The sequence below is a fragment of the Aedes aegypti genome, chromosome 1, assembly GCF_002204515.2.
Source record: "Aedes aegypti strain LVP_AGWG chromosome 1, AaegL5.0 Primary Assembly, whole genome shotgun sequence".
Classification (NCBI taxonomy): Eukaryota; Metazoa; Arthropoda; class Insecta; order Diptera; family Culicidae; genus Aedes; species Aedes aegypti.
The window spans coordinates 44202615-44217047 of NC_035107.1; the positions used below are offsets into that span (position 1 = coordinate 44202615).

General features: G+C 34.7%; 1 protein-coding gene across 1 annotated transcript; it reads left to right on the forward strand.

Annotated features, from left to right (window-relative positions):
* Positions 1-11106: 11106 nt before the first annotated feature.
* LOC5579009 (uncharacterized protein F54F2.9) lies at positions 11107-13388 on the forward strand. Its single transcript, XM_001664139.2, has 4 exons — positions 11107-11543; positions 11612-11932; positions 11992-12218; positions 12279-13388. Exons 1-4 carry the CDS (start codon positions 11382-11384, stop codon positions 13225-13227), a joined length of 1659 nt encoding a protein of 552 aa, XP_001664189.2. The 5' UTR covers positions 11107-11381; the 3' UTR covers positions 13228-13388.
* The last annotated feature ends 1045 nt before the right edge of the window (positions 13389-14433 follow it).

Genomic DNA, 14433 nt, shown 5'->3' on the forward strand with positions numbered 1-14433 from the left:
ATACATATGTATTTAGTGAGCAACTTTCCAGAACAATTTTGTAAGTTTAACTTTCAAGACACTACAAAATTTTCCCAAAAATACGTATAATACAAAGAAAATACACATTTTTGTGTGTAACTTGAAATTTCTCGAAATGACCAATACATATTATCACCTTTAAATATACATATGCAAATAGTGAACAACTTTGCTGAACAATGTTGTAAGTTTATCCTTCAAGAAACTACAAAATTTTCACTAAAATACATATAATACAGAACAAATACTGATATTGTTTGTAACTTGAAATTTCCCGCTATTACCAAGACATGTTATCACCTTTAAATGTACATTTTTACTTATTGATCAACTTTCCAGAACAATGTTGTAAGTTGAACATTTAAGAAACTACAAAATTTTCACTAAAATACGTATAATATAGAAAAAATACTGATATTGTTTGTAACTTGAAATTTCTCGGGATTATCAATACATGTTATCACCTTCAAATGTACAAATGTGTTTAGTGATCAACTTTCCAGAACAATGTTGTAAACTTAACATTCAAGAAACTACAAAATTTTCCCAAAAATACGTATAATTCAGAAAAAATACTGATATTGTTTGTAACTTGAAATTTCTCGCGATGATTCATACATATTACCATTTTCAAATGTAAACATGTTTTTAGTAAACAACTTCCTACAACAATGTTGTAAGTTTAACTTTCAAGGAACTACAAAACTCTCCCAAAACTACGTATAATACAGAGAAAATACTCATTCTGGTTTGTAACTTGAAATTTTTCGCGATGATCAATACATGTTATCACCTTCAAATGTACATATGTATTTAGTGAACAACTTAACAACTTTCCAGAACAATGTTGTAAACTTAACATTCAAGAAACTAAAAAAATTCCCAAAAATATGTATAATACAGAAAAAAATACTTATTTTGTTTGTAACTTGAAATTTTCCGCCAAGACTAATTCAAATTATCACCTTTAAATGTACATTTTTATCTAGTGATAAACTTTCCAGAACAATGTTATAAATTCAACATTCAAGAAACTACAAGATTTTCCCAAAACTACGTATAATACAGAAAAAATACTTACTTTGTTTGTAACTTGAAATTTCTCAAGTTGACCAATACATATTATCACTTTCAAATGTAAACATGTATTTAGTGAACAACTTTCCAGAACAAGATTGTAAATTTAACTTTCAAGAAACTAAAAATTTTCCCAAAATACGTATAATACAGAAAAAATACTGATATTGTTAATTACTTGAAATTTCCCTCGATGTCACCTTTAAATGCACATTTTTATTTAGTGAGCAGCTCTCCAGAACAATGTTTTAAATTTAACATTCAAGAAACCACAACATCTTCACTAAAATACGTACAATATAGAAAAAATACTAATATTGATTGTAACTTTAAATTTCTCGCGATGATTTATATACTTTATCACTTTCAAATGTAAACATGTATTTAGTGAACAACTTTCAAGAACAGTGTTGAAAGTTTAACTTTCAAGAAACTACAAAATTTTCCCAAAACTACGTATAATAATACTAATAGAGAAAACACTCATTCTGGTTTATAACTTGAAACTTCTCGCGATAACCAATACATATTATCACTTTTAAATGTTCTTATGTGTTTAGTGAGCAACTTTCCAGAACAATGTTGTAAATTTAACATTCAAAAAATGACCAAATTTTCCTAAAAACGCGTATAATACAGAAAAAATACTTATTTTGTTTGTAACTTGAAATGTCTCGCGATGATCAATACATATTATCACTTTCGAATGTTCATATGTGTTTAGTGAACAACTTACCAGAACAATGTTGTAAACTTAACATTCAAGAAACTACAAAATATTTTCCCAAAAACATGTACAATACAGAAAAAAATATATATTTTGTTTGTAACTTGAAATTGTCCGAGATGACCAATACATATTATCACTTTCAAATGTACATGTGTAGGTTTAACCTTCAAGAAATTACAATATTTCTCCAAAAATACGTTTAATACTACAAAAAATATCCGTCTTGTTTGTAACTTGAAATTTCTCGATTTGAACAACTTCAAATTTGCATCTGTGTGTAGTGAACAACTTTCCAAAACAATGTTCTGAGTGTAATTTTCAAGAAAGTACCATGTGCTTTTCAAAAATACAGAAATACAGAAAAAAGTACCGTAAAACGGGGTAACTTTGATAGTTTTTTCGAAGAAAACTTGGATATTTATACATGTTGTTTCAAAGAATAATAGTTTATATTTTTATATCAAGTACTGACATCCTACCTACCGATTGCCGTTGATAGATTGCCAAAAGATTAATTTTGAATGAATATATAATTTTCCACACAATCGAAAGTCGGCTTTCTGTTTTGGGGTAACCTTGATAATCGAACAAAATTGAATGAATTACGTAACATTTATAGGGCATTACAAACTTCTAGGCGTTTAACGATCTATAGAAATTTCTGACTAAGATTACAAAAATGGTCCCAGTTTGTGAAAATGATATTCGCTAAGAGATTTGAGACCATATTCAAGTTCTATGATAACTAGGCTGTCAAAGATAAGTGACCAACTATTCAAAACAACATCAAATTGTGATTGTTTGTGAGCGTTTCGAAAATGCTAAAATCGTTTCAATTTCTAAAATTCTCAATTCGAATAAAAACAGCTCTTACATGAAGTGTCATACTAATTTTCTTTAGTTTTGCATTCATTTTACTTAACCGATTAAAATTAATTATGATATTTGGTTTAGTATGTAGTGGGTAACGCACTATCAAAGTTACCCGCATTATCAAAGATACCCCGTTTTACGGTACTCATATTGTTTATTACTTGGATTTTTTCACAATAAAAATCACATATAAATGTGTATATGTATTTAGTGAACATCTCTTCAGAACAATGTTTTTAGTTTTTTTCCTTAAAAAAAACTATAATATCAAAGCAATACCCTCTTTATTTGTAACTTCAAATGTCTAGCCCAATTTCTTGACCAATGCATGTTATAACCTTAAAATCTCGTAGACTTGTGATCTCGCCCCAAAAACCAATGGTAATCGAGTGTGTAGCTCCTTGTTTCTAAGCAAATGAACGAGCAACTATTACCACTGAGAGATAGAGGATGATCTTCTCTTCATCGTAACATTATTGAATAGCGTGTAAATCCATTTGTTTGCTTAGTGATTACAAGCTACTCATTTGGTTACCAATGGCTTTTAAAGCGAGATCATAATTTATAGAGAAATTTATAGAGAAATGTACTTACGCATTTAGTGAACTTTTATGAATAATGCTGCAAGTTAAACCCTGAAGATTTTTTTTTCAAAAATACGTATAATACAGAAAAAATACTCTCCCTGGCTTGTAACTTGAAATTTCTCACAATAACTAATACATATCATCAACTTTATATTTTCATATGTTTTGAGTGAAAACCTTTCTAGAGCAATGTTGTTAGTTTGATTCTTAAGAAACTACTATATTTTTCCATAAATATGTATGAAACAGAAAAAATACTGTTCCTTACAGTAACTTGAAATTTATCGCGATAACCAATACATATAATTAACTCCATATGTATTTAGTGAACTATTGTTCAAACAATGTTGTCAATTTACCTATCATTAAACTAAAATATTATCTTTAATATCTACGTATAATATAAATATACTTTTCTTCAATGTGACTTTAAATTTTAAATTTTAATTTTAATTTGAAATATCTTGCGATAATCAACACATAAAATCACCTTCAAAAATATATTGGTGTGTGATAAAAACTTTCCAAAAATACATTGGTATGTCGTAAAAGACTTTCAATAACATTGATGTTATTTTAAATTCCAAGAAACTGCAATATTTTTCCAAAAATACGTGAAATACAGAAAAAATATTCTGGAATGAAACATTTTTTTTGGAGGCCGATACATATGTTGTGTGAATAACTTTCAAAAAAAATCAATATTTTTTTAAGACTACGTATAATACAGAGAAAAAATTTGTTGTGTTTATAACTTATAATTTCTCGCGATGACCAATACAAGTTCAAGTCATTTCTCCCTTGCTCAATATTTCGTATCTTGATATCGCTGAATACATACTCTTCAAACATATGTACATTAAAATTTGATAATATGTGGAGGTCATTGCGAGAAATTTCATGTTACAAACAAAAATGAGTATGCTTTTTTGTATTATACGAACTTTTTGGGAAAAAAATGTAGTATCTTGAATGTTAAAATTACAAGATGGTTCTGGAAAATTGCTCACCAAAACCATATGTACACTTGAAGGTAATAATATGGATTGGTCATCTCGAGAAATTTCAAGTTACAACCAATATTAGTATTTTTTCTGTATCTTACACACTTAAGTGAAAACTTTGTAGTCTTTTGAATGTTAAACTTACAACATTGTTCCGGAAAGTTGTTCACTAAATACATATGTATATTTGAAAGTGATAATATGATTTGGTCATCGCGTGAAATTTCAAATTACAAACATATATGAGTATTTTTCCTGTATATACGTATTTTTGGGAAAAATCTGCTGTTTCTTGAATGTTAAATTTACAACATTGTTCTTGAAAGTTGTTCATTAAATACTGTATATACATTTGAAAATGATAATATGGATTGGTCATCGCGGAAAATTTCAAGTTACGAACAAAAATATGTATTTTTCCTGTATAATACGTATTTTTGTAGTTTCTTGAGTTCCAAACTTACAACATTGTTCTTGAATGTTGTTCATCAAATACATATGTACATTTGAAGGTGATAATATGTATTGGTTATCGCGAGAAATTTCAAGTTACAAACAAGATTTTTTTTCTGTATTTAACGCATTTAGTTTCTTGAATGTTAAATTTACAATATTTTTCAGCAAAGTTGTTCACTAAATACACATGTACATTAGAAAAGTATAATATGTATTGGTCATCGCGAAAACCTTCAAGTGACGAACAAAAATAATATTTTTTCATTAGTACACGTATTTTTAGGAAAATTTGGTAGTTTCATGAAATTTGTTCTGAAAAGTTGTTCACTAAATACATATGTACATTTGAAGGTGATAATATATATTGGTCATCGCGACAAAATTCAAGTTACAAACAAAAATGAGTATTTTTTTGTATTACACGTATTTTCAGGAAAATTTTGTAGTTTCTTGAAAGTTAAACTTACAACATTGTTCTGAAAAGTTGCTAAATAAATACATATGTACATTTGAAGGTGATAATATATATTGGTCATGTCGAGAAATTTCAAGTTACAAACAAAAATGAGCATTTTCTCTGTATTATACGTATTTTTGGGAATTTTTTGTAGTTTCTTGAGAGATAAACTTACAACATTGTTCAGCAAAGTTGTTCACTATACACATATGTACATTTAAAGATGATAACATGTATTCGTCATCTCGAGAAATTTCAAGTTACAAACAAAAATGTGTATTTTCTTTGTATTATACGTATTTTTAGGAAAATTTTGTAGTGTCTTAAAAGTTAAACTTACAACATTGTTCTGCAAAGTTGTTCATTATATACATGTGTACATTTGAAGGTGATAATATGTATTGGTTATCACGAGGAATTTCAAGTTACAAACAAAAATGAGCATTTTCTCTGTTTTATACGTATTTTAGTGAAAATTTTGTAGTTTCTTGAAAGTTAAACTTACAACATTGTTCTGGAAAGTTGCTCACTAAATACATATGTACACTTGAAGGTGATAATATGTATTGGTCATCTCGAGAAATTTCAAGTTACAAACAAATATGAGTATTTTCTTTGTATTATACGTATTTTAGTGAAAATTTTGTAGTTTCTTGAAAGTTAAACTTACAACATCGTTTAGCAAAGTTGTTCACTATATACATATGTACATTTAAAGGTGATAATATGTATTGGTCATCGCGATAAATTTCAAGTTATAAACAAAATAAGCATTTTATCTGTATTATACGTAAATTTGTGAAGATTGTGTGGTTCTTTTCAAGATAAATTACCAAAAAGTTTTCAAATTCTAATATCTCATAAGATTGTGCTCATTTTAAGCAAAAAATATGTGTAGATCTTCGCGATAAAAAGAAAGTTATTTGCAAAAAACAGCATTTTTTTAAGACTTGCCTCGGGTTTTTCAGTTCTCAAGATTATAATACTGTACAAATTTGAGTTCTCAACATTTTGCAGTAATCTTGATACCTGGGAAAATTGATACGTGAAAAAAGATTAGAAATCGAATGAAAACTCACTGAGATATAGCGAATTGAAAATACCGTTCCTACTGATTTTGGGTCACAGCCGCCGGAGTGTTAAACGGATGTTTGGTTCTCCTTCGCCCTTCATGACATCAATCATACTTGTAAAGCTTCATTGACGTCATGGAGTTTGACCATATCTCATTTAGGTCAGACCTGTACTGCCCATAAAAGCATAACTGTTCCATATGAATTTTCGAACCAACACCTTTTTTCATCGCAACATTTATGTTTTAACATGTACTTTACGACGCATATAAAAATTCACACACTTTGTTTGAAAATGTTGTGAAAAAATATGAAGTTGGTGTAGTCTCTTATTGGAAAATAAAGGCACTATGAACTTCTAACCCAAATAGCACCTGAAAAAACGTAAATTGTGCTCAAGTTTATATTTTTTGCTGATCAATATAAGCAAAATGAGTTATCTGTGCGGTGATACAAAATGAATTTGACATGCAGAAATGTACTAGAAAGTTACAAAAATTTGTATGAGAAGCCAAACTTCAAACTTTGAGCGCTATTTTATCAATGCCTACTAATTCCATATGGGACAGTTATGCTTTTATGGCGAGTGTAGGACATAAGCTGAAAATTGCAAGCACTATCAACGTTCTGGATTAATTTGACCTTATTATATACATAGATCGGATGTATCTCATCGTCCATTAGGAAATCAATTAAAAATTTCGAACTTTATCTACGCTCTGAAGTACCCATAACGCGGGTAGATCACTTTTTCGTGGTGCGTTATGGGGTAAAGATCTACTAATGAATCCTAGTCCTGACTGCTTCAAACGAAGAGGACAGGATGCCATAGTAATCAAAGGAACACTATTAGTCCTTGTTACATTTTAAATCTTGTTAAAAGTGACAAGTCTCGGTTTTCCAGTAGCCGAGAATGATCTTGAGATAAGGAAAAAATGAGTCGAATTCAACTATTTGTTTTCTAAGCTTTAATTTATTATGTTCTCTAGCTTGAAGAAGTACGGACTAGGATTCTGATGCATGGACAATATCGGTGTCATTTCTTGACTTTATCAAGGGATCCGATTTTGACTGATAAAGGGGCGCGCCTGCGGAGAGTGTGCCCATTACACTCTTCGAAGGGTATAAAAAGCGGAACCTTTCAATTAGAATCCTTTCCTGAGATCAAGTTAGGAATAGCAACTGTAAAAAAACGAATACTTGATCACTTCTCGATAGTGACAAAGTAATACGACATGCACTAAACAAAGGACACGGGATATACTACAATAGATCAAATATTGGTCGCAGTGGTTTATGTTCCGAACAGAGAGAAAAAAACGCTCTGAAGTATATTGACCCAATTCCACGTAGATCATATGCATATCAACGTCCTGTATGCTATCAAACCAAATTGTCAAGCCTTATCACTGCCCTGGAGTAAACTGTAGATCAGCTGCGTCTTAACGCCCTGTATGACATCAATCGAAATTAACCCGAGCTGTATTAACGCCTTTGAGTAATTTGATGTTGTCTCAAATAGGTCATCTTAATTCTTTGTAGAACAATAATTCAAAATTCAAAGCAGAAAATGGACCTTAATCCACATATATCAGGCACATCTTTACACTCTGTAGGGCATCAATCGAAATTATCAAGCTATACAAACACCCTGGAGTAATCAAGAGCAAATTAACGCCCTGTAGAAAGTCAATTGAAATTTCCGAGCTGTACAACCTCTTGTCACCACTAAATTCTGAAATCCTTTAAACCCTTTGGTATATAAATTACTTTTTCCGCATGAAAAGAAAAATTATGTAGAAATTTCGACATTACTTCAGCATGAATCAATATCGATCGATTCTTCTAAGGCGGCGTCCATTTATTACGTAACGCTTAAATTGGAAATTTGTGACCCCCTCCCCCCCCCCTCCGTAACGCTTTTTGTATGAAGCGTTACGGGCCTACTCCCCCCTCCCCCTTGAGCGTTACGTAATTTGTGGATGCCGCCTAAGTAATTCTTGAAGTTCGATGAGATACATGGAATTTTGAAACTGAAAAAGTATTAAACAATCAGTTCGCATTCTTCTTCATTTTGGGCAAATAGTGTTCATGTGGTGATGATGAAAATTCATTTTCAAGTACGCATCAAAAACGGTGTTTGCTGAAATGAGTTTGAAAACCTGCTGTAACGAATAATTGACAATTCTGAAATCCACTAATAAATCCAACGCCAATCTATAACAATAAGGAATAGCGAAACATTAGTTCGGTAATCTCGTCAGGGGGCAGTTGGTAGAACAAAGAATAATCTAAATATTTCATTGAAAGCTGTAAATTTGACGTTTTAATTTTGTTTGCCGATAATAGTCGAATGATGCCAAAGTCGCAATTTACCGTTTTTCTCCAATGCTGATTAACTTCAAAGACATATTTTTGAAATTTTACTCTATAACTCGTCTTTGCACCCTATTCTGTTAAAAATAATGTTTGGTATGTTACTGAGTAATTCTTGCGGAAACAAAACCACCAAGCACATATCGTTAGAATTCCAATTCCCAAAGAAAAAAAAATAGTTATAGCATCTGCAAGACTAGGTAAGCAATGGAAAAGAACGATTATCTAAATTTATGCAAACAACATATTTCGTACAATAAGGTAATAAGTATTCAATCACTGGTTCTTTCCTTTAGTGAACTGTAAAATGAGATTAAATTTTGGATAAAAAAATCATCTTGATTTTAAGCAAAAGTATGAGTTATTAGTATGATGATATTCATCATGTTTGAATAAAAAAGAAATTGAGTTGAAACAAGTGCTCTCTATTTTGAGAATGTATGTAAATTTTGATCATTTGTCCCCTGGTATTGAATATATTCCGATGTTTTTTTTTTTCAATTTACAGGTGTTTCTTCGTTTCAAATTTTTATTGGAATGAGCATTGAACATAAACTAAACACGTACAAATGCATATTAGTTCTCATGTGGTTTGAATATATTAATTTGATACAATTTTCTTATGAGACTCCCTCATTAACGCCTGGGAGTACAACCGCCCTCTGGGCAACAGCAACGCCCTCCTCAAAAAAGGACGACTAAGAAGCTCAAATTTTACGACGACAGGGCTGATATTGTCCTATTATTGCGGTATACCAAAAATCATAGATTTTATTACATTCAATACCACACAATGTTCGAGCATTGAAATTATGCTCCCTCCATGTTAATGACACTGCACGGTACTGTCAGTTTGTGTAACTTTGGATGTCACGATTCGAAAACAAATCATCAGAATCGAAAGATTTTCTGCCAGTTTCGTATCCTCTTTCTTCGTAGGTGGACAATGTTAAAGTGAATAGACAAGGTACTTCCATCTGAGACCAAGAAATGAATTTGTTGACTTAAGTATAACCTACAATTTTGATGCTTTTAAAAATATTGTCCACTAGCAACACAATTTTAAAGGATTGCTTCCTTGCGATCATCTTGTATCTCTTAGTTTTTTCAACGTATTTTTGGCATGTGTTCCGATTTTCGATCAGTTTCCGTAATTTTTTGGTAGAACATTGTGTTTATTTGCAAAATATTTGTGAATAAGAGGAATTAAAAATAAACGTAAACCTTTTGTTTGACTAAATAAATGTATGAATTACTCAAAATTTTGTCCCTAATTAGTATCCCAATAATATAATTAAAGTTTCCAGCAATTACATTAAAAATGAGGAATTCTTACGAAGATACTTCCTTTAATTAATTGAAGGATTATTCGCACTTAAGAAGTGCGGAGCAAAGTAGTGAACAAAGTGTGCAATATACTCCCAGCAAACATTATACAACACGGTAACAAATTAGCAAGTTCGATTAAATGCATTGATCTCTTGAATCAATTCAAAACACAAACCACCATGATTTTAAGAGTTCCATATTTGGATTTACTCTCCTTTAGTGTCTAGACTCTAGACTCTGAAGTGAAAAGTCGTTGATTTTCAACATTATGCCTCTTGCATGAAAATCAATCACTGACAGCTCGTTGTAGAAAGTCATTGAGATTAATTCTTCCAAGTTGGTGTCGAAGTAAAATACTAGCCTTGCTCTCCGAATCTTCCATTCAAGTTCAAATCAAAATATACAACGTTGAATTCAAGAGCTGTTACTTTGATATGGTCAGGATTGAACTGAACTATTGATATTATTGTGCTTATTTTTAATCGTGAAGAAATCGCAAGCCAAGGAATTGGAAGCAATTTGTGTCTCAAATGTTAAGGCCGCACGGGACGTCATCATAATCACCCTATTCACTTCAAGAAGCAAATCTCAAGAACCACTCCATATATCGATGCGAAAATGTATCACTATGATTCGATATATGTAGTGCACAACCCGATACATTTTCAGATTCATCGGTTCACTAAAACTCGAGATTTGCTTCCACAAAGTTTTGATGATTATTGTTAGAGTGAGACGAAAGATAGGGAAAATAACACGGTCTCCCGTGTCCCCTTAAGAAATGGACAAGCAGAAAGAAAACCGTTTTACTCGATCAAGGCCTACTTACCGAGTGTGAATCGTGCTGAGATGCTCATTCCATCACTGTTGATGAAAATAAGATTTTAGAACAAATGAAGCAATAACTAACGGACCATTCAATTACCTACAATCCGCCATTACCGACGCTTGGAGCTCCGTTTCGACTAAAATGCAGAGAAAACCAACCAAAATCACGAAAACACACACAAACACACACCAATGAACGCATCGAGCGTGCAGCAACGTAAACAGAGAGCAAAACACGTTCAGTTTCGCTCGTTGTTTCTTCAGACTTCTCTTGCTCTGCTGGAGTCGCGGCAAAGCCTGCTACGAATGAACCGTCCAGGTGACACATAAACAAGCAAACGTCAAACGGGGTACTTTTTACTTTTGAACCGAAATTCCACGTCTCTTCAAAGCGGCGACGGAGGAAGAAGTTTTTCTCGAAAATTGAGATCGTTGTTTTTAGCTTTATTTTACCTTATTGCAACATGACACAGTGAAGGAAACGATGCACAAAAAACCAGCAATTCATCAGTGATTTTAAGCGAGTGGATAGATAGAGTTAATCGATAGTATAAGCTTGAGGATTTGAAAATGACTACGAATGCTAGCAGCAGGGTACTGCTGGCGGTGATGATGCTGGCAGGAATGCTATCATGTGTGGCAGGTCACGGTTGGGGTTCGGACGATATGGAAATCTTCGATCTGGTCGAGGAGGTCAACGAGAACTTTTACTCGTTGATGCAGATCAATCAGGTTTGAGTCGATGAAGTTTAGTAGCGTAGATCGTAATTACATCCGAGGATTTTTTTTTGGGCTTTTAGAATGCAACAAATCAGGAGATCAAGCGGGCTTTCCGAACCTTGTCGGTGGTACTGCATCCGGACAAGAACGACGCCGAGGATGCCAACATCAAGTTTCGGAACCTGGTTTCGGTATACGAGATATTGAAGGACTCCGGGAAGAGGGAGAAATACGACAAGGTGCTCAAGGAGGGTATGCCTAACTGGAAGTCTGCGCTGTATTACTATCGACGAATGCGGAAGGTTGGTCTGGCTGAGGGGTTAGCCATTGTGGTGCTGATCATCTCGGTTATCCAGTATGCTACGGCTTGGGCAGCGTACGCTGAGAAGAAGTATACGGCGGTAAGTTGACAGGAGGTTACAATCAAAAAAGTCGAGTAACCTTGTTCTGATCGTTTCAGGAACAAATCTTCGGCAGTAAGTTGAAGAAGTTGCAGAAGAAGAACAAAACGAACGTTGACATGGACACGATATTAAGCGAGATTCCCACGCCCAGCATATGGAACATTCTGCCGTTCCAGATACCGGTGTGGACATACAAGACCATCACTGGAACGCCCGGAGCGATCAAGTCAGCGATGAATTTCTACGCCGAGCAGAAGAAGGCTGAAGAGGAACGGAAGCAGATGTATTGCGATCAACTTGAACCCTCGTTGAACAGATCTAACTGACATTCCTTTCGTTTTAGGGAGAAAGAGGAAGAGGAGTTGCTGCGCAAACAGGAAGAAGAGCGTGCCAAACTGAAGGAAGATCGCAACCTCCGCAAACGGAACAAGAAGTTCGTCGCTCCGGAAAAGACCGACGAGGAACTCGCTGCCTACACCCAGAGTATTATCCAGCCGTCGGCGAACGACTCCAACAAAACCAAGCCAAAGCCCTTAGTTAGCGGTGGTCTCTGGACCGAGGACGACCTCACCGAGCTGGTCCGACTGGTCAAAAAGTACCCCGGCGGAACCACCGATCGATGGGAAATCATCGCCGAAATGATGGGTCGAGCCGTCTCCGAGGTGACCTACATGGCGGCCAAGATGAAAGAAACCGCCTTCAAGACGCCCGGCCAGACGGAAAGCGTCGCGGAGACCATCATCCAGGAAGCCACCAAGCAGAAGATCAAGACCAAAAAGACTGAACCAGGAGCAGCGGCGGCAGAGGCCACCGCCAACTGGTCGCAAGCCCAGCAAGCCGCCCTGGAATCGGCGATACAGAAGTATCCCAAGAGCGGCTCCACGGATCGGTGGCAGAAGATAGCCAACAGCGTGCCCGGAAAGACCAAGGAAGAGTGCATGACGCGGTACAAGTACCTGGTGGAGCTGGTCAAGAAGCAAAAGGAGGAGAAGGAACGGGAAGCGACGGCGACGGCGGCTGCTCCGGAAGAACCGCAGGAATGCCCGGCGGCTGAGGAACCCGCATGCGAAGAACCAAAATCGAAGTCAAAGGGAAAGAAGGCAAAGAAGCAGGAGGCAGCGGCGGCGGCGGTGGATGAAAATGACTTGGAGGCGGAGGACGATGCAGCTGATAAGCAGAAGGGTGGCAAGGCGAAGAACAAGCGACGCGAGCGGAAGAAGGCCATCGAGTACTACAGCTACGAAGATTCGGACGAAGACGGTGGCGGCGGCAGCGAACCGGGCGAGATTTAGTCTGAACTCGGCGGTCGTTAGGTTTAAGAGCGTGTGAAAGCGGTGAAGCGCGTGTTCGGCTGTCGGTTCCGTTCGGCACCATGAAGTTTAGCTTTGGGTTCTATGGCGAGCGCAGAACAAGTGTGAGTTTGGAAATAAAATGTCGTTTGATTGCCTCGAAACTGATCGATTTGTTGGAGGGAGTTCTTCGAAAAAACAAAGAGGGGTGGAGTGAGGTGGGGGTAATTCACGAAGTGTTATCAAATGTTCGGGGCTTGCGAATGATGAAGGTGCAAACATCAATCAAGTAAGGTAATTGAGAGAATCTGTGATATCGCAGCTGAAGTGTGGGAGCTTGCTTGTGTTATCTTTAACGGGAGCCTATGAATGGGATTGACAGAAATCGAATCATAATACAGTTAAACCTCCATGAATCGATATTCCATGACTCGATATCGACTCATGGAACCATACTAAAAACGAAATATCATGGTTACAGTCCCTTAAATCAGCCTTCCAAAGGATTTCTGTTCCATGACTCGATATTTCCATGAGTCGATGGTCCCTTCAATATCGATTCATGGAGGTTTGACTGTAACTCAATGATACTTTGGTCATTATCGTATGAGGGCGCAATAGGGTTGTAAACATTTGTATCAGATTTTGTTTCTACTCACGCGAATCTAAGAAAGTTTCTCCAAGAATTCTTGCAGAGGCTTCTGGTCGAATTCCATGGCGTGTTGCAGGGATTCCTTAAGGAACCTGTTCGCAAAATCTCCAAGAAATTGATGGGGGAGAAGTGGTAAGAATTTATCCCGAATACCTTGTGAAAGAAGTTCCGTTTATTGTTTTGGAAAATTTTCAATCTATTCTTCCTGAGTTTATTTTTAGAAATTTATGCGGAGGTTTTTTTTTATTCCTAGGGAATTTTCCAAAAGTTCCTCAGTGATGACTTCCGGGATCTTTCGAGAAATTCGTTTATTAATTTCTCTAGGAAATCTTTCAAAGATTCATAGTGAAATCTCTTTGCAAAATCTCTTAAGAATCTCTATGCGAACCTCTTAAAAAAAATATTCAAAATCATACAGAGATGTTGATGTTTTTGACTTTGATGTGAGTAGAAATAAGTTTAAAGCTAGAATAAGATTATTACATTAGATTAAGACCAATACAATCTGTACACCAATGCTATAACGAAGTGAAATAAATATAAATATAAATTTTCAC